General features: G+C 35.1%; 3 protein-coding genes across 3 annotated transcripts; all 3 read left to right on the top strand.

The window, feature by feature from the left end:
- Positions 1 to 3994: 3994 nt before the first annotated feature.
- On the top strand, positions 3995 to 6484 carry LOC129002098 (uncharacterized). Its single transcript, XM_054429651.1, has one exon. It carries the CDS (start codon positions 3995 to 3997, stop codon positions 6482 to 6484), a length of 2490 nt encoding a protein of 829 aa, XP_054285626.1.
- Positions 6485 to 7846: 1362 nt separating this feature from the next.
- On the top strand, positions 7847 to 17832 carry LOC128983082 (NADH dehydrogenase [ubiquinone] 1 beta subcomplex subunit 2, mitochondrial-like). The gene is made up of 4 exons (XM_054402239.1): positions 7847 to 7924; positions 8083 to 8235; positions 13414 to 13540; positions 17682 to 17832. The coding sequence occupies exons 2-4, from the start codon at positions 8147 to 8149 to the stop codon at positions 17754 to 17756; spliced, it is 291 nt and encodes a 96-aa protein (XP_054258214.1). The 5' UTR covers positions 7847 to 7924; positions 8083 to 8146; the 3' UTR covers positions 17757 to 17832.
- A 4157-nt stretch (positions 17833 to 21989) lies between these two features.
- Positions 21990 to 26052, top strand: LOC128983146 (uncharacterized). The gene is made up of 2 exons (XM_054402321.1): positions 21990 to 22246; positions 25461 to 26052. Exons 1-2 carry the CDS (start codon positions 22102 to 22104, stop codon positions 25862 to 25864), a joined length of 549 nt encoding a protein of 182 aa, XP_054258296.1. The 5' UTR covers positions 21990 to 22101; the 3' UTR covers positions 25865 to 26052.
- Positions 26053 to 27348: the final 1296 nt, after the last annotated feature.

Below are 27348 nucleotides of genomic sequence, written 5' to 3'. Positions count from 1 at the left end.
ATTTATTAAAAGATCGAAAATCAAACGTGTTCTAAACCAAAACAATATAGATTTATTTCTGTACATTTATAATTGAGTCAATATTTTCTCAACCCAGTAACAAAGCTTTCACATTTTTTGTAAACATAAAAAAACGAATTAGCTGTCCCAAAAAAAAAAACAAACAGCTGTAACAGCAATGATAGTGTGGCCCTCGAAGACCGCGCCCTGGAGTTTAAAGGTGGCCGTGGCTTAGCATTAGCTCGTAGTGGAAGGAAAAACAAGTGTGCTATTCCCGTCATGTGCTGACGTCACCCAGATTGCAAACACCATTTTACCATTTTTTTACTAGCTGTTGCCCACTGGGTTTGTTCATCCCGTTTGTCTTCATGAGTATTAATAAAACTATTGATTGGTTAAGTTAAGCTGAAATAAACAACACAGATTACAGTAATACAAACAAATAATCAAACCTGATTTTTACTATGGTAATGTTAATAAATTTAAAGAATAAAATACAAATAAGTACAGCTGAGATATTTTTAGGTATAAGGAAAGTTCCCTTTGGAAAGGAATTACGAACTTAAAGGACTATTTGTGAAATAATGGATAGTTTTGCGCAAGGTTTCTCGCCATGAAAAAACATTTCAAGTACCTTATATATGGTTTATGGCGTTGTAACTTAGCATGGCTAAAGTTACAAGCACATGGCGTTGTAACTTATTTTTTTTTATTTCAGTGGTTCTTTGGGATTTATATATGGTTTATAAAAATAATAACAATAAAATCAAAATGAATATATACTTATACTAGCTGACACCCGCGGGCTTTGCCCCGTTTAACTTCTTAATTTTCAAGATGATCTCGTTCGCATGGCTCAATCACGTCCTGGTTGAAGTTTGTTCGCTACGCTCACTCACCTTTAGGTTGGAGCTCGTTCGCTACGCTCACTCACCTTTGGGTTGGAGCTCGTTCGCTGCGCTCACTTGCCTTCAGGTTAGCTCGTTCGCTAAGCTCACTTGCCTTCAGGTTAGTTCGTTCACTACGCTAACTCGCCTCCAGGTTGAAGTTCGTTCGCTATGCTCACTCACCTTTTGGTTGCAAATTAGCTGTTGTCATAAATGTAAAAGAAATAATAGTGCTGCACCCTGTTGGTAATCCTTGTAACTTTAATGCTATTGAACATCATAGAACAGAACCAACTTGTTTAATTGAAACAGCTGTTAAGATTCATTAATTCCATTTCTCATAAGGTTAACATGGGAAACTCCAGAGCCACTGGGGCGGAGCCGATTTGACGGATCACGAAATTGATGGTGTATAAACCTATTCCATGAAATTCTACACGTATGTACCAAGTTTCGTGGCAATCGGTTCAGCGGTGTCTGAGTTTATCACTGCCAAACATATATATATATATATATATATATATATATATATATATATACAAACAACCTCCTTTATACTTATAGATGGCAATTCAGGTGATTTTTGTTTACATTCTGGGTGACGTCAGTATATGATGGGAATAGCACATCTATGTTTTTTTTCCATCATGGCATTAGGTAACATACTCCCTTAGTAGATTTCTCAACCTAATTTAACAGCTGAAGACAATTTCATTGTTAGTTCTGTACGGTTTATGTAGAGGTCGTGTTTTGTTTACAATTTGTTTCCCGTTAATAGCGTCATTTAAAACCTCGTTTAACCAAATCATACGATCTAATCATTAACAATAAATTGTCCCCTAGTTATTTAACCAAACAGTAAAGTACAAATCAATAAATTAACCCTAAAATAATATAAACAAAATTTCCTCAACACTAGCGCCCAGTGTGGCGTACATGAACTAGACATGAAAAACGAGCTTCAAATTTTACAATGGGATGAGAAGTCTACGTAGTATAATACACATAATATATTATTTTCGTCAAATGCCTGTATTATGACTCTTTTATGGCTAAGTATCTAGTCTGTTCATCGATGTTTTATAATTCTACAGTCTGCCAGGCTACACAATTATTAAATAAAAACAAATTATACTAACCTACAGTCAGTTACAGTTTATAAATTAAAAGGTGTACTTCGCAACTGCATGTTTAAGCAGACCGATGCTAGCCTCTTAGGCGGAACAGATGAAGAAAAATGATAACCACAAAAAACTTATAAAATCAAAATCCAACAAACCATGTACCATATAACAATACTGGGTTAAGATTAAAATTAAATGATAAAACTTCCGGTTACATTGCGGAAATTTATGCAGTGTATAAAGCTAAGAAACATTGACCATGCAATTCATGGTGACTAAAAATTACCAAGGACATGGTTTTAAACATAATAAAAGAAATAATTAACAATAACTCTAATAGATATACCATACAATGGATACCTGGTCATGTAGGCAAGAGGTAATGAAGTGGTTATCGAATTAGCAAAAGCTGCAATAAGGAAGGCTGCGGCCACACGGGCGTTTTTTTCACGCACAAACGCAGCGTGAAAACACGCGAAAAATTAGGGTAGCATTGAAACAAATAGGCACCCGCTACTGCGGGAAAACACACTGCGTGTGGCATACCTCATTACATTTAATGCTGCTCATATTTCTTGCGTTTTTTCACGCAAGAACGCAGCGTGAAAAAACGCGAGAAATATGGCCAGCATTATCTAATGAGGTATGCCACACGGAGTGTGTTTTCACGAAAATTCGGCGCGTCTTCAAAATCGACCGCCGTGGGCCCGCAGAAGAATGGACTGTGGTGCATTTTTGAAGCTTGTTTTCACGCTCTGTCCCTGGCCACACGGGCGGGAGCAACACGCAGCTTTGATCAAGTCGTTCTAACAAGTTAAAATAAAGATAAATGTATCTAATTTTTTCCAGGATAGCGTAAAATATTTTTGGGTCTAGCCAATTACACAGTAGGATCTTAAACATAGTCAACCTTACTGGACCACTTAATAATTTGTTACTAAAAGGAAAGGCATTTAGTTGGACTAAAAAATGTAAAGAGGCATTTATGTAGTAGAATATTCAAAGATCTGATGAACATCTTGCCATAAAAATATTTATATTATATTTATTTGTTTTTATACTAAATGTCAAAATAAAATAATTTTTGTGCTGTTTTCGTATCGAAATTAATATATTTTATTCATTTTTTATACTAAATGTAAATAATTAAATGAAAGGTTAACAAAATAAAATAATTTTAGTATTGTTTTCGTATAGAAATCAATATACCATTTATATTTCTTGTTCACTGTCAGAAACAAAGTTAATATTCCGGCCATGAGGAAGATATATATATATATATATATATATATATATATATATATAACATAATTACGTGAATTCGTCAATCAACTGCGGGTTCCCACTGCATTTTGCCGCTCCTGGACTTCAACCGGCGTGAGAATAAGCTACATTATACTGCGTGAAAAAAACGCACGTGTGGCATCTAACAACGAAATTCATCAAGAATTCTAGGTCACAAATTGATTACCTTAAATCATTGCAAAGAAAAAGAGACGATGGCATTTTGAATGATAAATTAATAACCACTTAAAGCCCAATGGTACAAAAAATCAATATATCATTTCTCAGAAATCCATGGTTCCAATCGACAAACATGAACAGAAATTACATTGTAAATATATGTAGAATAAGATTTGGACACGCTAATGTGAATATTTTTATTGTTTATACAGAATGAAATGTTATTTCACACCTCTATGTTTAAAATGCTCTATGGGAACAAATGAAACTCTAGACCAACTGATTTTACAATGTCCTAAATAATATAATTGTTAATGACTAATTTCATATATATGTATGACCATTGATTAATCTTTATATTTGTGCTATTACTTATTTGTGAAGATTAAATGTCACATGTTTTTAATATTGTAAAATGAGTAAATAAATAGTTGTTGAAATGTACTGAAATTGACTATTCTTATTTTTTGACTTTGATAATTGACAATTTAATATTGGTGCCGAAACTAAAAAAGATCCATGTCTTACAGAAAAAGTAATAGAGAAGTTAAACCTCCAAAAAGGTATACCCCTGATCAGAATGAAAATCATGATACAGACAAATTATCAAAGAATGTTTCTCAGAATGGAAACAATGACACTCAAGGAGTAGCATTGAGACAACCCAGCATTACTTCTAGTAGTTCAAGGAAAACAAAAAGTAAATCAGCAACATCAAGCAGCAGGAGACAAATGGAAATAGAACTTGAAAAGTTGGAGGAAATACAAAAACTGGAACGAGAAAATGAAGAAAAGGAGCTGGAAAGACAAAGACTGATGGAGGAGAAGGAAATGGAGCGACAACGGATGGAGAAGGAAATGGAGCGACAACGGCTGAGAGACGAGAGGGAACTAGAGCGACGTAAACAAATGCTGGAAATAAGGGCTTCTATGAAATCACTATCGGCAAATGGTAGTCAAGTCTGCGGATCTGAGGTAAGCATAAGTCAAAGCTTAATATCTCAGAGAGAGAAGAGAGAATCTGAGAGTAAAGTCGTAAAGTGGCTGAATGATAATGAACCGACAGTTCATCAGTGTTCATCAACCGCTATGACCACGGCTGCACAATTACTAGCAGATTCAGTCAAAAAAGTTATTCAACCAACCTCTCTTTGCCGCCAACAACTACCAAACTTTAGTGGTAGACCAGATGAGTGGCCTATGTTCTTTTCTGCATTTGAAAATACGGTAAAATTGTATTCTGATGATGACAATCTAGCTAGACTTAGAAACTGTCTTGAAGGCGAAGCCTTCAAAATGGTGAAACCTCTTTTTGTTTCCAGTAAAAACTTGCATGCCATAATTAAAACGTTACAGATGCGTTTCGGTAAGCCCGAGTTTATCATTGAGTCTATGATGAACCAAACTAGAATGCTAGCCCCTGTAACTGAAGATGATATTGTTGGCCTCATTGAGTTTTCTACAACCATTCTTAACTTTACCTCGACAGCTGAGTCTCTTCATATGGAGTACATGACAAACCCCCAACTACTCAGTGAACTGTTAGGAAAATTGCCTTATCAAATGAAGTACCATTGGGCTCAACATGTGAGCAGTATGTGTTTAACTAGACCTAGCCTGAGTGATTTTTCAGATTGGTTAGAGAGACAATGTTCTATCATGAGTTTTCATCCAAACGAGGACGTCCCGACTAGAAAGAAAAACGACTTCAAACCTGTGTTGACCAACTCTTCAAAAGCAGCAGTTCCCGCAGTTGGCCCACTTACCTGCGTGTTCTGTGGTGGTAAGCACGATAATGACAAATGCTCTATACTTCGGAAAGCTGATATTTCCGAAAGGTGGAAAATGGTAGGTGAGAAAAAGCTATGCTTTTCTTGTTTCAAACGACATCAACTTAAATTTTGTAAATCTAAAAGAGCTTGTAGTATAAACGGTTGTAAGCTGTACCATCACCGTCTCTTACATAACTCCAATCTTGAAAGACCTCCAATGAAAAGAAATGAGGGAGAGTTAAAATCTAGAGATGAAGTAATCGGTAATCATTTTGAGAATAACATATCAAACCGTGTTTTGCTTCGTGTTTGTCCTGTCACGTTGTACGGTCCCAAGTCCCAGGTAGATACTTATGCCCTTTTAGACGACGGCTCGACTGTATCACTTCTGGATTCATCAATTGCCGATGAACTTGGTATCCAGGGTGAGATTGTTCCTTTGACAACATGTTGGTCTAACAACACAAGACACTTTGAATCTCAATCAAAGAGAATAGATTTAAAAATAAAAGGATTTTACGAGGATGAAATCTTTACATTGAAAGGGCTCAGAACTCAGTCCACTTTAGAGTTACCACACCAACAAATAGACAGTATCAAATTGAGGAAAAACTGGCCACACTTAGACTCTATCAACCAACCTCTTCCAATAGCGAGTGTCAGGCCCACTCTCTTGATAGGCCAAGACAACTGTAATCTTATTCTAACCCGTAAGATTATTGAAGGTCCTACTAACGCCCCAGTACTGTCATGGTGCCTTCTTGGTTGGACTCTACATGGGAAGTGTGCACAATTCAGAGATCGTGTGGATGAGAATTTTACCCTACTCTCATATGAAGAATCTTTACTTCATGACATGGTAAAGAAATCCTTCGAATTAGAGAAATATGGAGAAACTAGATCAAATGACCTGAAATTGTCAAAAGAAGAAGAACGTGGAGTATCAATCCTTGAGGATACCATAACGAAAACAGGAGATCGTTACGAAGTTGGTCTTTTATGGAAAGATGACGAATTTAATTTTCCTCCAAGCTATGACAATGCTCTGAGAAGATTAAATACTCTTGAAAAGAAAATGGAAAAAGATCTGGAATTTAAAGAGGCTTACACAACCAAGATTGACGAATATATGGAAAAAGGTTATATTAGAAAACTCAGCCCTGAAAAAGCTGCTATCATAACAGGTCGAACATTCTATCTACCCCACTTTGGAGTATCGAACCCGAACAAACCCTAACAAAATAAGATTGGTTTTCGATGCTGCTGCTAAATCTCACGGAGTTTCCTTCAATGATGCACTACTCAGCTGTTTGTTGTTAAACCTCAATGCAAGACAGTTTCACTCTTTGTATCCTGAAGCTAGTAATTCCATACTGACTAAAGAATATATGGACGACCTGCTGGATTCGACCGACACAGAAGAGGAAGCTTAACGACGTGTTCAAGAAATAATTGAGATACATAGAGCTGGATGAGGGTTTCAAATTTGTAACTGGATATCTAATTCAAAACAAGTGCTTTCGAATATTCCTGAGAACCTGAAGTGGAAAGCCTGGATGGATGAAGACAAAAGAACTATTCCACCTGAAATTAACGACTTGGCAATAATCGTAGACAAAAACAATGCACGTAACACCTGGCCCCTTGGAAGAATATCTGCCCTATACCCCGGTCGAGATGGACAAGTAAGAGTTGTTGACATCACAACACCAAAAAGTACTTTTCGGCGTCCGATGACAGAAATTGCCATTCTTCCTGAGGAGGGGAAAGATGTTAATGACTAATTTCATATATATGTATGACCATTGATTAATCTTTATATTTGTGCTATTACTTATTTGTGAAGATTAAATGTCACATGTTTTTAATATTGAAAAATGAGTAAATAAATAGTTGTTGTTGAAATGTACTGAAATTGACTATTCTTATTTTTTGACTTTGATAATTGACAATTTAATAATAATTATTTCCTATTTAAGTCAAGAAACTGTATGTTTTGCTAAATGATATGACCAATGCATGTAATTGTTATTTTGGTTAAATAAATGACTTATTGACTACGATAGAGAAAAATATCTTAAAAAGACCAAAGTATACAGCAACAATTTTTCAAAGAACCTAGCCAACACAATGAAAGTTGCAGATGAAAAATCCACACCGAAATAAAGAAATACTTAAACACAATAAAGAAAAGAATATTAAAACATGCAAACTCATATCACAAAACATAGAACACAAAATACAGCTAAACAAGTACATACATGTTTTCTCAATCCTTTGGGTGCTCCATGGCTTCATCCGTGGCCAGCCTTATTTCGGGTTAGGGCCCCAAGCAGAGAAGAGTCAAACCTTCCATTTCATGAAATCCGTCAAATCTTTATAATCCCAAATCCTACTTTTAATTCCCAAAAACAACATACACCACGATATAGCACATCTATGTTTCTTACTAACAACAATCTATTCACCATTGAATTATCTGGAAAATAAGATTGTGTTTACTCATGGTGGTATTTACTAATAAACAACCACAGAGAACATTGAGGTCTCATGGGTAAAAAAAATCCAGACCACCTTTTCTGCAAGGAAAAAAAATCTATCTTATCTGATTGGATTTTGGATTCCAATTCCAATTAATTAGCGAAATCGGAATCGGACTAACTTTAATATATTTTAGGTATTATCTTTGACGTATCCAATACTCAATGGTATTATTTAATCAACCAATACTCGATTTCTCCACCTTCATCAAGTAAAATAAGACTAACTTAACCAATTTCCCTGCTGAACATTGAAAATTGTGCTATGCTATGTTGATGTGTTGTTTGTTTTTAGGTTAAGGGCATATAGGACATCTATCTTATAGTTAGTTCGATCGCAGCTTATTGTAACACAAAAGATGAGTCTTTCAAGAAGTTTTAGTCTTTTAAAAAATGCTATCGCCCCAGGACGAAATTGGAATCAAGTCAGACATGATAGCCATGGAGCGTGAGTATGATATGAGATACATAGGCTAGGTCCCTAGGACCAATCATAGGCTAGGCTACATTTTGTTTATGGACAAACCCATTTTTCTGGTACTTAGGCCTATGCGTTTGCTTAACAATGTAATTAAATCCATATTCTCAGCCGCTGAGCTGTAACTTGCTGGAAAATAAGCTATCATTCCTCAATCAGCTCAAAACCTGTAGGCTACTGTAGTCTAACTTTTACAGCTGTTCATTCTGTTAATATTTGTGTGTTTTAATTGTGCCGACGCTGCTTCAACCCAGACAGGGCCGGTTAGAAGTTTAAGTTAGAACAATACTTAAAATGTAGGCCAAAGATTGTTTATTATTCGCAGAAATTTAACATTTTTACACTTTTACTCATCATACGAACTTAAGCAAAACCAAGGCCACACTAAAAAAACAGGCTGTCATGTTCGTCAAGCATGACGTCACGATAGAAGACGACAATGACGTAATGTTTGCCGTTTGTGATCAGCTGCTTGTTATAATCTTTCCTTGGGAAATACATAAATAAATACCTACGTCATTGCCGTCTTCTATCTTGACTCCTTCGGGCTGACTAACCTCGCCACCACATGATTTCAATAAAAATCTACCTACACATTGATTTGGCTTGTTTTTTATCTTCCTGTTCCAAATTCGCCTTACGATTTCTATAATAAGTGTCAGACGTTTTCTTTTTTTCTGCCATTGTTTTCTTAGTATCGGCTCGCAAGATGTTTTACTCATTTATTCAGTTTATACTTTCTTCTTATTTAGTGCGCTAATTATAAATTAAACTTAAAACACTCGTAATCATACACTTACCAACAATCATGAATCATCACGACGAAATAGATAGAATAGATAAATAAATAAATAAATAAAATAGATAAATAGATCATAAACAATGACAAGATAGACCAAGTTGAACAGACTAAATTTCTTGGTTTAATTATCGACAAAAATCTTACATGGGACAATCACGTTAAACATGTTGTTAAAAAATTGACTTCTGGTGTATGTGCTTTAAGACAGATGTCTCAGATCTGCAGCATAGACACTTTGAGGATAATATACTTTTCATTACTGCATAGTCACATAGCTTATGGAATATCTATTTATGGAGCAACATCAAAGACCAATTTGGATTCTATGCTTATCAAACAAAAGAGAGCTATTCGTCTAATGATGAAACTGCAAAGAAAACAATCAGCTAAGAGATATTTTAAGGAATTACAAATCCTAACGGTGTATAGTCTGTATATACCGGTATATGAAGCATCTGTCTATGCAAAACAAATTCAATTGTCATCCACTTCAAGCAATACTGGTGACTATAACACTAGGTTTAAAATTAACCTACCCCGACATAAATTGGAATTTTTCAAAAAGAAAACTTATTATTCAGGTTTGATTTTTTTGCAACACCTGCTGGCTTATATAAAGACGGAAGACAATTTGAATAAATTTAAAAGAACACTAAAAGACTTTTTAATTAAATTTTCATTTTATTCCATAGAAGAATTTTTAAACAATAAAAATTAGTAGCTTACATAATTTGAACTCCATAGCAAAATTAGGGGAACAATTTAAATTTTCACAATGATTAGTAATACTTTTTCTTTTCTGTGTATATTTTTACTTAAGCCCGGAAAATGGGTATATGTTTTTTATTTTAATAACTGCTAATGTCATTGTGATTGCAATAGTGTTATATTTTTAATATATTCAATTAGAAATTCTTCACTTATCTTAATAGTATATTTTAATTTAAGCACTTTGTAATATGTAGTTATATGTATTTATAGCCTATTTGACTCTATTCAATACATGTTATTTTATGTATAATGAATAAAGAATGATTTGATTTGATTTGATCAAAACAACGCAAATACAATACCAATACGTATACAACTAAAAGAGTGCAATACAACGTAATGCTCTGCTCTAGTAGTTAGTATGAGTGAGTCGTGAAATGAAACCCAACGGCGCCGCGCCGTACGCTGCCAAGCGTCAGCTCACTACAAATCGAAACTGCAAATGGCATTGAGTCCTTGAGTTGTAGTGCTGTACAAATATACACATTTTTAAAGTGCTGTTGGTAGGCCTACAAACAGAATAAATGCCTTTATTGTAGTATACTTGGACTCTGAGCAAAAATAAACAAAATTACGTTGTTCATGTAAAAAAAATTGTTCCATTGGCGCCATATGCGGCCGCGTAGTTTGCGTATGGGTTAAACCGGCCCTGAACCCAGATCTGTATGTTTCTGATTATTGAGCGGAGCGAGCGAAGCTCTTATACTACACTCCTGCTTTTTTATTACAAATACTCCTCCTGAACGGCTGAAGCGATCTGCATGAAATTTAACACAGTCATAGTAACCAACCATGGGAAGGTATAAATCTGAAACGGTACAAATAGGACCATAGGACTTTTCCCTACATGAATGCAAACTTTTGGAAATTTAACATGGGCCTTATGGGTTAATTGGTCGCCATGTCATTATTTGCGAGTAAACACTAAAAAGTAAACAAGAGCCTCAACATTAGTCAACAAATCTACCACATGATAAATACAGTACAAAAGAAAAAATTGGATAATACTAAAGAGCATATTATAGTATATTGTATGTAATACGAAATGATTAACAATCAGTTCTATATTGAGTGATTAAACTCCATGCTGTTTATATTTAATTGTAAAATGGTTCTGTTCTTTTTAACAACAATGAATAGTTAACTAATTAGGCCTAAGTTTATGTTGCTTGGAGAAGGAGAAGATAAAACGAGGTCATTAAAAAAACACTACAACATAATTATACCAACAAAAATCACACCGCCCTTGATTTGCAAGAAACTTTGTAAAAAATGTTCTTGTAGCTAAAAATACAAAATCGTTTTACGAAATAAAATCACAACCACGTGGTTTACAGGTAAGGTTTAAGACTAAATGGTGTAACTTAGACAATAAAATAGTTGTATTGATAAATTTTATTGCACAATAGGGAAATTTTGAAAGTGGTTGACGACAATTTCTTACTTTTAACTCCTAAAATAAAACTAGACCTAAGTTATAGGCCTATACTAAGTGAGGCTAACCCCAATCCCTCACAACAATAATACTGGTAAACAGTTATTGAGGTAATTGAATTGGTGAGTTTTATGAATGTTTAATGCAAGTAAGTCTTCTGTACAAATAAATGATTCTTTTTTTAATAATGAAGAAAGAAGACATTGAAAAAAAAATAAAGAAAAGCAAATTCTACATACAATGGGTAATAATAATATAATAATAGTCGTTATTGCCTTTTAATAATACAGGTATTGCTTAGGCCTACCATGATTCATTTGCAGTATCGAAATTATTGAGCGGAGTGAAGCGAAGCTCTTATACTACACTCACTGCCTTTGTTTTACAAATACAGGTCAGGCTCCACCTGACAGGCTTAAGCGATCTGCAGGAAATTTGGCACAGTCATGTAACCAACCATATGGGAAGGTATAAATCTGAAATGGTAATATTCGGACCACAGGACTTAAACCAATAATAAGGGTTGCCGGAATTAGGCTGATGCACCATATTGCGTTTGGAATCTGTAAATAACTTACAGCATTTTATGTGAGCAAGACGTGCAATTAATGTAGACTTTGAATATCTATCTGATTGGAACATGTTCAATTCCTATTTGCAGTCTACAAATAGGAATTCCACTAATGTGAACCAAATATAACACAATTCGTTGACTTGAACCCGACGTATCATTGACTTTGAATACTGCACATAGACATCCCATATAAGTGAAGCAGAAGTAGGCCTAAAAGCCTACCATTGACTTCGGATACTGCAATTAGGCATTTTATTTATGTGAACAAAATAAATGGACCATTGATTTATTGAGGATACTGCAAGTAGACTATTCATTTACATGTACCATTGGGTTTGGATACTACAAGTAAACAATCCGTCTACGTGAACCATACGTACTATTGACTTTAGAATCTGTAAATAGGCATTCCATTTATGCGAACCAAATATATCATTGGCATTGGATACTGCAAGTAGACATTTAATTTATGAGAACCAGATGAAACATAGAATACGGTTCCTGCAAGTAGACGATTCATTCACTTAATCCTGACTTATGATTGACTTTGGATACCTCTGCAAATAGGCATTCTATTTAAAATGCAAAAAAAATCATTGATATTGAATATGCTGGCTCCGCTCAATATTGCAAGCAGACAACTGCATTGTACACCTAGTGGAAGTATAATGTCACACATGAGTACCTAGGTAGCCTAACTATGGTTAGGGTACAACTTTTTAGCTTATTGATGAAGGTAGTCTACTTAAATCCTATTCTTTTACCTTAGAACATGCTGATCCTGCTGTATTACTCCAAAGGGGTACAGTTCTGCGATGAAACAACAATATTTTATTGGATGAATAACAATAAACATCGTTTGGTTCCCCAAAAAAAGATTTGAGAGATGAGTTCATTTGTTTGAGAACTTTTTTTGGGGAACCAAACGATGTTTATTGTTTATTGTTGTTGTTGTGGGTCTTTCCACTAAATGCTGTTCCCTGTCCTACCCTTCAACACTAGCCAACAATCACACAGTTTTGTTCTTCCTCATCTATTTTATAATATCGCAAAATAAGGTCAAAGGGCGCAAGTACTTACCTAAACCACTCCCTAATGTCGACTGATAACTGGGAAAGGGGTAAGAGGAGCCAGAAACCGTTTTTGTGAAAGAGGTGCATGATGTACGGCAGGTGACAGACATGCCAAACTCAAACTAAGGTTTTTATTATAAAAATGTAGTGACCTGACGGTAACTTCAGTCATGAAGCCCGGTGGAAGGTTAAAAATTGGCAAATAAATTGTGGTCTTAAGTTTGCCTCTAGACCTATATCCTTGGTATTTTGTGTAATACTTCTCAGAGTTTGTATTAAAATCAGATACCGTAATACTTTCATTTTTATGCTTTGATACATAATCTTGTCCTTTCTACTGTTTATTCGTGTCACCAAAGTTAAATTTTAAATGTTGTGTAGTAGGCCTAAGTGTTTTGAAGAAGATGCTACCTATCTAATTAAGATTTACAATCAAATACAAATCTACCCTTACCCTACATTTGAAGCTGTTTCTTGCATTATCTTTTTGTAGTTGGACTTACCGAAGACTGGCTGTTGAAAATGTGCCAAAAAGCCATTTTATGATAAGAGATGGTCTTATGGGTTTTGGAATCTGGTGGATTCTCTGGCATTTGTATCACCAACCAGGTCATATTGTGGTAAGTAGGCCTGCTTTAACTTGTCATGATAAACACATAATATGCAAACATTAATTCAATATCCCAACACACCAGAACATGTGATTGTTTTTTAAAGAACTTAAATCCAATTCTACACGTTACCCTGATTGTGGCAGATAGCCTGATGTTTCACAAGATGACAAAAGCTAAGCTTGTATTAGAATGAAATGTATTAGGGTTGTCCACAAAACTTCCCCTCGTAGCCAAGCCAACTGGTTCAAATCTTAGATTAATGCCATGTTACTTAATTTACATAATAACTATTCTAGGTGATATGTTATGAAAAATAATTAGGTAACACAACTATTCTACATACACACCTTATGAATACATGTGCAGTGCTGGATTTGTAGTGGAACTTGGCAGAATGGTGTTCCGGTGCCACTCTTTTAGAAAGATAAAAATATTGTCAAATAGGGACTAATTACATTAAATAGGTTACAGTTCCGGCACCTCATTATTTACAAATCAAGCACTGCATATATATATAAAACATATGTAACATGGTACAGTAGACTCTCGCTCATCCGGATCGGCCTTATCCAGATTCCCGCTAATCTGGATCGGCAGTAGTGATATTTTTAGTGGCACAGTACAGTAGAAGTCCGATTATCCAAGCTAAATTGGACCGAGACTACCTCGGATGTTCAAAAACTCAGATAACACGGCGGTGAAAAATTATTACTGGTGGAACTGCATTTTCCCGGCTATCAATACTGTGGACCTGGAACAAAATTGTAAAAACGGCTATATACAGTACTGTTTTGCTCGACTCTCGATAGTCCAGATTTTTCGTAATCCGGACCGGACGTCCGCCACATTAGTCCGGATGAGCGAGAGTCTACTGTACATAAATAAAGGATAATTTTTAAACAAATGTCAATCAGCTGTTGTTTCTCAAAGAATTTGTATTACAACAACAAATGTTATGCCATTTCAGTAATCATGTATTGTTGGACAGTACAACACCGTGCCTTTTACCTTGAAGCTTATTTAAATTAAATAAGAGACATTATAAGGCACCCCAGAAGGTTAATTTAAAGCTTACGACAAAACATCAGACATAATCTAGGGTCACCTTGATTGAGCTTCTGTGCAACATCCAGTTTGTAAGGATGTAAATTAAAATCGTCATGTAAAATACGATGTCCCCTAAACTGGTCCTAGAAACACCTAAAGCAACAGAATGTTTTTTTGCTGATCTTTTTGGACTTTGGGGAACAGATTCCTGAACTCTTGTGATGTTCTCATCTGTACCACAGAAAACATACTACTTTAACCCAGAATGCCAACCACATGGTAAACAGCATTAGGCGTTTTGAGAGAGCTTTACCTGTCAATTCGTAGGCAGCGCCACCAGCATTGCTATGCTGAGTGCATGGCAACACTGGTGGCGCTGCCTACGGATTGACAGGCAAAGCTCTCTCAAAACGCTTAATGCTTTTTACCATGCGGTTGGCTTTCTGGGTTATAGTAGTATGTTTTCTGTGACTGTACGCACAGACTGACCTCCCTAGAGGTTTATATTTGAGAACAGGTCCCTTAGTTCTTAAATAAATCACCCGCCTATGGATAGTTACATCTCATGTATTGTTACATTGTGGTTTTTTTGTGGGAAATAAACTTCATTATTCATTATTCGTAGTACTCTAGAGAGAACCGTAGCATGACGACGGACGTTGAAATTATTTTAAAATAACCACTGAGTTACAATCATAGGCTCGTTATTTTTCAAATAGGCTTCAATTAAAAGGCACAGTGTTGTACTGTCCAACGATCCATGATTACTCTAATGGCATGACATTTGCTGTTGTTTAATACAGTAGACCCCCTCTTAACCGACCCTAATGACCTAGGCCGGATAACTCAAAAGTTTGGTTAAAACGGGCAATCCCTAAAATCATAACATAATGAAGTGCTATTCATTTCGAATTATATAATCATTATTTTGAAGTCATACTTGCATCTAAATATATTAAAGGCAAAGCCCTCACTGACTGACTCACTCACTCACTCATCAATAATTCTCCCACTTCCCATTTACATAGGAGGCTGAAATTCGGTACACTGATTCTTTGGGCATAAAATAGGAAAACTAAGTAGTTTTAATTCTGATCGGGCTTTCGGGCTCCGCCCCAGTGGCTCTGGAGTTTCCCATGTTAACCTTATGATTTTTCATATTTAAAAGGAATTTCTTAACAGCTTAACAGCAAGTGAGCGGAGCGAACGAGCTCACTTGTGAAGTTAAACGGGGCAAAGCCCGCGGGTACAGCTAGTTATTCATAAAATAAACTACTCTTATCTCCTTTTTTTGTGTACAGTATTGATAGAAAAGTCACAAATAAACACAAAACACAGTTAAATCAAATAGGCCTACTTTCAGTGGAATAGATTATATAGTACTAGGCAAGAGTCGATAATAATTCCTATTTTAATAACTTTAGTACTGTAATGTATTAGTTGATGCTTTCCAAATCCATCTTAATACGGTACAGAATTTTTTGTCAAAATTAAAGATACAAGCAACGATTTTGTTACTAGACAGAATGTTTATTTATATCAAATTAATCAGCCTTGACACCTTTAATATGTTTACTATAGATAATAATCTACTTACGTATGCCAGTAGGTGTCAATTGTACATAATTATGCTGTACATGTTTCGAGCCTAATACGGCTCATCTTCAGCAGCATTTTTGTATGTGAAAATTTTCACATCGAGAGATGATTGTCGACTATTTTCCAGGAACCACATATATACACAAACACAGAACATTTTAGCATGCTATTTACACGTATTTTTGTAGCGTACGCTCGTTTAGTTAAAACTCGACCGGACGACATTTGTCTGGTCTAGTATTAAAAAATGTTATGATAAGAACTGGCGCTGCAGCTGCTACCAAGTATAAATCATGTTCTGTGATTAGATTCATGTGGTCTCAGACGTCAATTGCTTTTGAAGTTCATCACCAGTTGGGGAACAAGTGTTTTGATCTAGAAAATAGACACAAAGGCTGAATGGAGTTTGGAGGTGGTCCAACCAATTTGCACTATGTTTTTCCATATAGTGTAGGCCGACTGCTGTCATTCATATCTCTTTAGTGACCAATGTAAGGGGAGTTTTGCATCCGGATTACGGTGTAATTGAATGAGAGAGATTGTAAAACTAATACGGGGCATCTCATAATGGACTGTGGCCAGTCCTGGATGTCTGTCTGAAATATGCCGAACAGCATAGGAATTTTCCAGTTTGAATTACTGTCTCGAATCAAACTTAAGAACATTGAATAAATTTCGCCGGCAGTGTACACTATACACAACTCACTAAAGCACTCGTCCCATTACCATAACCTGAACCATTTTCAACAACAAAACACTTCTGCATACACATCTGTCAACTGGCATCAGTTGCCCCTTCCTACAGAAACCTAATCAAAGAACGCGGTTCATACAATGGAAGCATAAATTTTCCTTCACAACGTTTTCTAAGATGAGATTATCTTTCCATATGGATGGAAAGTGGCTAGAATAGTAGTAGATGAAGTAAGAAACACGACGTTGGTCTTGGATTCCTGTGATGGAGACCTTAATCCACAGACAACCCTCATAGATATCTGTATTTGACAAACAACAATATGAAGTTATTAGCCTCTTCTACATTGCAGAGACATTGTGATCGTCCCCCATGATCAAAACAACATTGTGGATTCTCGATTGCACAATATTCTCATAAACCGCTTTCTGCTAGTAAAATCTTGGCTGACTTGAGTTTTTTGTTTGTGTTCAATCATTCAAGCTGGCTTAGGCCAAGCTTGGTTCAGCCCAGCATCAAGTCGCTTGCACACCTCCATTCCACACATCGGACATGGGTTCTGATTTTATAATACAAAATCATAATATTTCCTATTGTGCACTATTTTCTAAAATTGTACAAAGGTATTGAGTCATACTTTACCTAAAAAAGCTAACATTTAAAAGATCAAATCAAAATCAATTTGTTAGGTTTAAATGAAAAGTTTCAATAAATAAGACTAAAGCCATCTATCATATACAGACCAATCTATACCTGAATGATATGCCTTGATCAAAGAATAAATATTTGATAATGTCTGCTTTTCAGGGAGAATACGATTATCCGGACCCGTCCAAATGGACTGATGCTGAGCTAGGAATACCCCCTGATGACGAAGAATAAATTCCAATAGCTAATAATAAGAAATTTTGTTTAGAATGTGTTGTAGTAAATGCCGATAATATACTTTTGTTTTCAATTTGAGGTCTGTATTAATCTCTCCCTGCTTGTCTACTTACTTTATTACTTGTTGTAAGTACACACATTTCATTGGGGCAGTCTGTCGAACCTGAGCCTACTCAGTTCTTTAAACTGTTTAGTTATAACTTAACTGTTAGTATTATCCTATTTATTTAATTTTCATAAACTACTTTATTTTAAGAATCAGTCCGATCATACCGGCTTGGATAATCTTTACTCGGATTATCGTGTTAACGGACACACACAAATAGATGTATAGGATGGCTGGTCAGTGGTCATAAGTGTTAGAAAAATTAGATTAGAATACATTGTATTAGTAACCAAATGGTGCATATTTAAGATTCTACACCCTTAGAGTGATTGTATGATCAATTAATTGATGTTTTTTAATGTTCATACCTGTTCAGAAAAAATTGATGTTTCTTCACTAAAAATTGTTTTTTTTTTTTTTTGTAAAATTTTAATATATTTTTTCAGGTTCCTCATGAAGTTTTCAATAAGACAAATCGCTTACCTACAAGGGTTAATTATGATTGTAAACTTAAGTTTGGAGATAGAAGTTTAAATTTTTGTTTTCATTGAAAAATCAAATTACATTCAAAGGTTTTGTTCCAACATGACTATAAAAAGTGTCAAATGTTATCAAAAGATTCTGCTTAAAATTAGCTTTAAAATGATAAGTTAAAACCATCCTAGTTTACCTTGTGGTTGCCAGATTCTTGAAATGTGTACAGTAGATATCTTGCTCGATGTACATTTCGCTACAGTCCGCTATGCTCCGGTCCGCACCGTGGTCCACGCACGCGTTCGCGCGCTGGATTCCTATGACTTTAACGTAAATCGTCATCCGACCGAAAATGTATATATTTGTAAATAGTGTTTGTGTTAAATAGACTAATGTGACAAACTGTGCTCCTGACGATGCTACACATGTAGCGAAATGTACATCGAGCAAGATATCTACTGTACACATTTCAAGAATCTGGCAACCACAAGGTAAACTAGTTTATTAATAATTCGTTCTTGAAGCTGGAATAATACACAACTTATAAAACCATCCATCTCATCGAACTTTTACCAGTTCAATGAGTATAAATGCAAAGACAGGGTGTCCAGCATTCGGGAGTTCCGGGAAATTCTGGGGGGAAAAGTCGTGAAAAAACACTGTTAATAGAAATAACTTATCACTCTAAACTAAAATATTAAGAAAGTTTGATTACCTCCAGAACAAGTAAATATTTTTTTTTTTAAGTGGCTTTAGAGTAGTATTTAACTCTAAAAAAATTATAGCCATAAGCACAAAAGGCTAAAATAACCACTTTCATCTTTATCATTAAAAAAAAAAATCCAGTGACCGACCAGAACCCAGTGACTAAGAGACCAGGAGAGAGTTATGTCGGCTCCTCCAACGGGATATTGAGGAATGTTACTTTAAAAAAATAATACTGTGGACAGCAAATTTTGTTTCATTACAACATGTACCTTCGGATGGCAGAAAATCCAAAAGCAATGAGAAAAGCTTCATTCCAGAAATGGTTTGGAATTAGTGTTTCGCCAGGTGTGATTGGGGACCAGTTCATAGGTCGCCATGTTATCGAAGGAAATTAAATTTGAATGGGACTGTGTATTTAGACTTCCTTCAGCACACTCTAACACAACTTTTGGATGATTTATTGAACCAGAACTTGGAGGAATAACTTTCAACAGGATGGTGCTCCTCCAACAGCAAAGTTGTGTAGAGCCCGTACTACTTTATTTATTAGGGTAAACATTGCATTCGTTGGATTTTCCTTTTTTAGATGTAGTTGAGACTAGAGTTATGGGTCTGTAGTTACCACACATCTTTGGTTTGCCTTTTTCAAACAATGGTTTCACAACACAACAGTGATTAGTGAGTCAGGGTATATTCCTGTTATAAATGAACTGTTGATTATATTTGCTAGGGGTTTAGAAATTAAGTGTCCACGAAATTTTGTTTCTATTATTTTAGAGTTATAATTTCATTATTTATGCTTTAGTGTTTGGTTATATAACTAGAGGATGAGTTATTGTTTATGATTATGTATCGTTTTATTTGGTTAAACGAGGTTTTAAAAGACTGAAATAACAAGAAACAACATGTAAAGAAAACGCGACATCTACAGTGCACCTGACAGAACTAACGATAAAATTGGTCCCAGCTTTCCATAAGGATGAGAAATTTACCAAGGCCGGTGTATGTTTTATCTATGCTATATAGCGATCAGTATCACCGGGCGCGGGCATTGATTGAACTAGCTGCAAAATTTACAATGGGATTGAGAAGTCTACTTGTGTTAGTTAGTCAAAGTCAATGTCTGCAGCTTGTCTCTCATATCTACAGTAGTTCGTAACTTCGTTTCGGTTCGGGGTTTCGGTGACACTGGGTGAGTGTTGACGATATTTTGTTTCTGTTATTTTAATTACTGTGCAGGTGTGTGCTTTACTTTTTGGTTATAAAATTAGGGGCTAAGAGCACGTGTTATTGTTTATGATTCGATAGTTTCATTTGGTTATGGCTAAACGAGGTATTAAATTACTGAAATGATAAGAAACAGAACAAAAAACAGATCCTAGCGGAACCGGACGGAACTAACATTTAAATTGTCTTGAGCTGGGCTGAGCCATAAGGATGACAAATCTAATAAGTTATTGAGTACGGTATGTTTGACGTTAATACATAATGGAAAAAGAAAATAGGTATGACGCAACGTATGTCCATGGATAAAACATACCGGTACTCCCTTAGTAGATTTCTCGACCTTATGGAAGAGCTGAAGCAAAACCATAGATAAAACCTTTGACTACTAATACAAAAACATAAAACATAGTACCTTAGATAAAACCATAGATAAAACATACTAGTCTATGATAAAACATACTCCCTTAGTAGATTTCCCATCCTTATGGAACAGCTGAAGCCAATTTTATTGTTAGTTCTGTCCGGTTTTCTGTAGGTGTCGTGTTTTGTTTACAATTTTTTTCTTGTTATTTCAGTAATTTAAAACCTAACCAAATAAAACTATCTAATCATAAACAATAACTCGTCCACTAGCTATATAACCTAACAGTGAGGCACAAAATGAGAAACTAACCCTAAAATAATAGGACACGACATCTACAGAAAACCGGACAGAACTAACAATAAAATTGGTTTCAGCTGTTCCATAAGGATGGGAAATCTACTAAGGGACTATGCTTTATCATATTCTATCATAGGTTCTGTCGGGGATGCGGAATACTATCCCCCGGAAAACTACCCCCCAGGTGAAACGTGACGTCACAAAATCTGCCAACTAACCAGGAAGCCGTGTCCGCGACTGGAATACTACCCCCCCTAGACAAATCATGCTATGTAATTTTAATTTTAATTCCAGTAACTCCGTTAGATAATAGGAAAGGCATGTGGTGAATATAAAACAGATTTTCGAAATGTTACAGCAAGTTTGGTTGGTTAGGTTAGGTTAGGTTACATTAGAACTGTTTGACAACAAAATTTGAGTGTCCGTGACTGGAAAACACCCCCCCCCCCGGTCCCTGATGTCAATATGACGTAGGACCGTGCTTGGGGGTATAGTTTTCCGGGGGGCAGTCTTCCGGCGACCCGTTCTGTCTGGTGCACTGTAGAGAGTAGAGATCGTGTTTTGTGAAATTTGTCTCTTGTTGTTTCAGTAATTAAAAGCCCCTTTTAACATAAACATGATCCAATCATAAACAATAACTCGCCATCTAGTTATATAACCAAACACTAAAGCACGGGTCACACTAGGCTGTTTGCCAGCTGCTGATCACCAGCGGCTGGCGAACAGCCTAGTGTGACCCGTGCTTAAAGCACAATTCATCAAATGAACTCTAAAATGATAGAAAAAAAGTGTTGTCGATACTAGCGATCAGTATTACCGGGCATGAACTAGACACGAAAAACGAGCTTCAACATTTACAATGGAATTAGAAGTCTTATTGTGCTGGTTAGTCTATGGTATGACACAACATAAAATTAGATTTTATAACATTATAATTATTGTCTTTACGTATACATTACAGTAATGTGTTATATTTTGGCCACTCGCCACTGAAATACAAGAGGCATTGGCACTACATTGTTAAATCACGATCATTGGCATTGGGCCATATGATATTATGGAATCTATTGTGATTCTGTTTTCTTTTCCTTGTACTAACTTTTTTTAATACTTGAATTCAAACAATCTAAACCTCGCCAAATTGAACTAATTATTACATTTAAATAATGGGTGATTTGAATGTAGCCATCGGCCGTGTGGCTCTTTTAGCTACTTCTGGTTATTCATTGTCACAGTGCATGGATTTGAAATATGTCAGAGTTGCATTTGCATTGTATGCTGTGGATGGAGCATTAGGGATTTTGGACTATGGTAAGTAAGGAATGCATTGGCATTGTTCATTACGTTTATTTGATACATTTGTTTGATAAATAATCTTGTCTCTCTAACCTTCATCTTCATCTTGTTATTCTATTCTATAGCCTTCTTTACTGGCAGCCAAATTGTTAGACTCAAGCTATGAAGTGGATCTTTGAAATATTGCTAATGGCTCTTATTTGGACTGCATGTGCATATTAAATTGAAAGTTGGCACTTTCTGTGTCATTATACAATACACTAAGTTAGTTTTTTTTAGATAAAGTTAGGCATTTGAAAAGGTTTCTAAACCTTCTGAAACTTATTTGGGTTAATTTACTGACCATCAGATAAGTTGAGTGAATTATCTCTTTATGACACTAAAAAACAGAACCAAGAACAAAGTTAGGATATGAACTCGGGATACTGTCTTCCTCTTCCTAGGCTGTAGAGAGCTGTCTTTCTAAAGGACTGGGTGTCATTAGACAGTGCCTTCCACCAGATAGGCTAAGCTAAGAAGCTTAGCAGTATCTTTTGTGTAGTTAAGCATGTACTATAACACTATACATACATTTATTATTAACTATTGTAAAAATATGACATGATGTTAACCACCATACCAATGTTAGCCATCAAATTTTTCATACCGTATGTATTGTTTTGTTAGAATTTTTAGCATATTAGCATATTATTGTAAATGGTTGTTACCATCATATAAATAAATAAATAAAAAAGTATTGGAACAATAAACAATCAGTAGACTTGGGTTGGCCATTGACTCAGACGGATTGGATTACCTAGCTCAAGAAAATTGTTACCCCAGGAAAATGCAGGAAAAGTAACTTAAGTTGAGGCGGTTGGATTTCCAATAATCCTGTGTAAAACATTGATTGTCCTACTGAATTACAAATCCACTGTGGAAATAGCAAGATACTATAGGTAACTTTCTATTTTTCTCTTATTATCCAATAATAGTTAAAAGCAGTTCAATGTTTGTCTCGAAATGGAAAAAAAACACAAGAACAGAAAGGTAATGGGTTTCTTAACTTTTTAAATACCTAGGCTATTTGGTTTTCAGCCTGATTGCATGTCTGCGATAACAATTATTAGCTAACCCATTTGAAGGAACTAAATAAATAAATCTTATATTGTCAAATAACGTTTACAAATATAGCAATGCTAAAAAACAGGTGACATTGTCAAAATACAAATACCTTAAGACTAAATAAACTGAAACTATGAAAATAACAGTGGTTTATAACTAAATGTATCCAGTTAAAAAGTTATGACCAAGTTAAAAACAAATTTATTTTTACAGATCCTGATCAGTTAAGAACTCACTGTAATTGGTTTTTCTTAAAGAAAATTAGCAAGGCTACTTTTGAAATGCTTGGACTGTATTTTAGAACGTTTTTATTAGCTCGCTTTCTGCTTTCTTGTCCGGTACAAATTTTGCAATCAATTTTATACTAACTTCACAATGAGCTAGAGACTTGAAACTTGAAACATAGCTCACGAATGGATGACAATGCAATATTATATCATTTAATTTTCATATTTCCCTTGGGCTGATTGGGGTTTTGGCAGGATTGTGTGGGGTACATGCAATAGATCATATTTTAGTTTAATAGTTGAAGTTAATTGTAAATTAGCATGCACCCCTTGTTTTTAGTTTTAAATCTTACAAGTATTATTTTCTCAATATATTTATAAATTATTTTCTACTTTTTAGTGAGTTTAAAAACGTTGCATTTTTTTAAAGTATTGTTTATTATTTTTTTAATTTATCTAATAATTTTTTTTATTCTTGAGACATTAGGCCTAAATAGTTTTTTGCCCATGTATGTCAGGGTTTTTCTTCTATTGAAAGACGATGCTGCGGATATTGAAACTTAGTTTTAAACCTACCTATCATACCTATGCTCAACGTTTTCACTACATAATTTTTTTAAATTTCCTTCTACCATCAAAAGTGTCAAACTTGGAAAAGTCATTACTCCTAACTCTTTAAAAATTGGCTTACCTCCATGGTGCAAATGTCATTATTCTAAACATTTTTTTCTGAATCTTAAAAATTAAATTAATGTTTGATTCAAAGCCCTAGAATTCAGTTCCATAGGCCTATATATCACGTCAAAGGAGTTTTTAAGTCAATTGTGTTTCTTATTCATGATGTGCACCACAAGTTTCTCTCCAGACACGACTTGCTCACATTGATCACTTTTCACAAAATAATGTTTTTTGATATGACGTCTCCAATAAAATTATTCTACCTTGTGGGGTGGGTTTACATAAAATGTTTCCCACAAGCAAAGCTCCTTCCACTCCCACAATGGCACATTCCCTCTAGTGAAGTAGTTATTACCGACAGTGGGTGGTACAATAAGACCTAGAACCGACCCATTTTATTTTTCCTTAGGCCTATGATGTCTCCAGAGATCAAAACACTATTCATTCACATTTTTATTGACTACAGTACCTATGTGTTTGTGAACAACGAGTAATTTTGGTCCAATTTTGATTAAATTTGGCATCCATGAACAGCTGTAGCATTTTGCGTTGTAGGGCAGCATCAACTTGATTGATATGGGGAATCAGCAAGATCGGGTTATGGAGCAAGGTCTTGGTTTTTAAAGTTTTTCATAATTTATTTTTTATTTCAAATTGTTTACACTTTATGTAAACGAATTAACAATTTGTATTACAGCAATCATCTACAGCTTGAGAAAGCAAATAATTTTGTAGATTTAAGACTATTTGTAATCTGTACCATCATGGTTCCAGAAATAATTCCCAAAAACTGTAGGCTATACATTTAAAAATCCCATGTTATTCTTATGAATAAAAAGTAAACTGTTAGTTGTAGTTGGTTTGTTTGAGGATATATTTTGATCAAATTTGTCTTACCCACAAGAAAAGTTGTTCCATTAATGCAGCTGTTAAACCAATGTAGGCCTACTTATAAAAATTGTCTGGTAAAAGATATGTCAGTTCTGCTGATTGTAGACATAGGTTCAACAGATATCTAGTAAAAAGAAGAGAGATAAGATAAGAAAGAGAGAGTCAACTTTAATTGAAAAGTTTTCAAAACATGAAACAGCTTGGGAAAGAATGGCTCTGCCTGCGTTTTACGATACCAGGCAATCTAAAGGTGTGTGTTCCTAATTTCTTTCTTGCATTATGGATTTCTATTTTATGTATCATTTTATTAAAGGGTTTATATGTTTCAGGATTGCCCAAAAGCAATGCAAAAGTGAAGAAAGCACTTGCGTTTGTGGATAGAGTTTCAAAGCCGTGCTACACACCACTTGTTGCAGCAGAAGCTATTCTGTTTGCAGGTTTTGAAGAAAAGTTTTCTTATTGCCACCTCGTATTCCCAATTGCATATGTTGTACTTACTGAAGTTCTCAAGAAAAATGTTCCTCAAGATCTAGTTGACCTGAGTGCCATTTGCAATTCTATTTCAGTTGGTTTCTCAGCTTACAAGAAGGATGACATATTGTATGGAGGACTAACAGGAGTGTTTAACATTGCAGCTTTCTTAGGTTGCAAATTTAACTCTATGGAATTCTTTCTAGTGTTATCAGGTGCTAATCTATTAGCATTACAGTTCTTCAAGCAGAGTTTAATATAGACCAAAAACACACAAAAATTGAACTACAATACAATTTGTTTTAGTAAACCTATTGTCAGTTGTTAGATATTCCTAATTACTGAAATAATGTGTTAATTTAAACATCTACTATTATATTTAAGACATAAATGTTTGATCAGTTGATTCTAAATTAAAGTTAAATAAAGGTTTAATTAATTGTCTGCGTATTTAGCCTGGTCAATAAAGGTAAAGCAGATGTCAGAAGTAATTAGGGGAAAGCTGAATTTTTCTATGCTGTTAGATCATATTGAGATTTGTGTCTTCCCAAAAGTCCCTGATTCTCTCTCTTACGCTTTCCTCACCCTCCCCTCCAATTTTAGCGAATTTCCCAATGGGAACGTAGCTATATTACCGTAGGTGGCACGGTAAGAAGACCTAGGCCCGGGACCGATTACTTTTTCATTTTGATGTCCCCAGAGGGAAAAAACACCATTCGTTCAAATTTATATATAAACATATATGAACGTCCGTGAACGCGATAGCTTGAGTAATTTATGTAATTTTGATTAAATTTGGTTTAAAGGTGTAAGGCCAGATAAACTTAAATGAGTTCGCGAACCAGCATGATCAGAACATAGGGAACGTGGTTTAGTGGGGTAAAAATGGGTTTTCTAATTTTTTACCCTCAAAACACAAAATTTCCCAATTTCTCTCTAGACCTTTTTAAAGAGCTTAAAAATAATAATAATAATAATTTAGTATGTCCAAGTGTTTTTGTAAGGTTAATGGTAAGGCAGAGGATACACGTCCGGTAACCAGTCGTGGATTAGACGTCCGGCAATTACTGTCATAACCTAACCTAACCAACCAAACTTGCTGATAATGAAAAAATCAAATTAAGGTTAAATTCTTTCTCTATAAAAAAAATTTTTAATGCCAAAAATTCTAATAAAAGATGTACAGTTAAGAATAAATGGTATTCAATGCAAAATCTTCGACAAAATGTTAAAGTCACTAATGGGACTCGAACCCCGGACCTCATGCATATCAGCCGAGCATCTTATCCACTACACCACGACCACCGATGGTTGGACATGGTATTGTTGTAGTAAAGGCGTTCCAGGCTCCCGCAACCCCATGACGTCATTGCCGTACGCCTTATCCACGTCCGGTTACCGGACGCGTATCCTCTATGTAATGGCATTGACTATATATACCTACAGTCAATTGACTATATATACCTACTATATATGCCTGTAGGTATATAATGGTAATGGTAAACCGTATTGATGGTATGGGGTAATCCCGCTCTGTGATGATCTCTTAAGACGCGTCTTGGACAACTCACCTTTTAGATAATCATATATAAAACACTAAATCTTTTCTTAATCCTTTTTGCTACCAGATTTAAAAAATATATGGCTTATTACGTCAGCCTTTATACATAGTTTTGTCAAAAAGTAACAGATAACCATCCAAATTTCCTGGGGTCTATTTCATAATAAACAACATGTTACAAGCTA

This window comes from Macrosteles quadrilineatus, unplaced genomic scaffold, assembly GCF_028750875.1.
Source record: "Macrosteles quadrilineatus isolate MER2022 unplaced genomic scaffold, UCM_ALF_1.0 Scaffold_1__1_contigs__length_201487025, whole genome shotgun sequence".
Classification (NCBI taxonomy): Eukaryota; Metazoa; Arthropoda; class Insecta; order Hemiptera; family Cicadellidae; genus Macrosteles; species Macrosteles quadrilineatus.
Note: the sequence above shows the minus strand (reverse complement) of the source record. Positions and strands in the feature narration are given on the sequence as shown.

Coding starts and splice junctions, on each gene's coding strand:
- LOC129002098 (XM_054429651.1), top strand. CDS start 3,995: ATGTCTTACAGAAAAAGTAATAGAGAAGTTAAACCTCCAAAAAGGTAT.
- LOC128983082 (XM_054402239.1), top strand. CDS start 8,147: ATGAGTCTTTCAAGAAGTTTTAGTCTTTTAAAAAATGCTATCGCCCCA. Junction 8,236..13,413: donor AGACATGATAGCCATGGAGC/GTGAGTATGATA, acceptor ATCTTTTTGTAG/TTGGACTTACCGAAGACTGG. Junction 13,541..17,681: donor ACCAACCAGGTCATATTGTG/GTAAGTAGGCCT, acceptor TCTGCTTTTCAG/GGAGAATACGATTATCCGGA.
- LOC128983146 (XM_054402321.1), top strand. CDS start 22,102: ATGGGTGATTTGAATGTAGCCATCGGCCGTGTGGCTCTTTTAGCTACT. Junction 22,247..25,460: donor ATTAGGGATTTTGGACTATG/GTAAGTAAGGAA, acceptor TATATGTTTCAG/GATTGCCCAAAAGCAATGCA.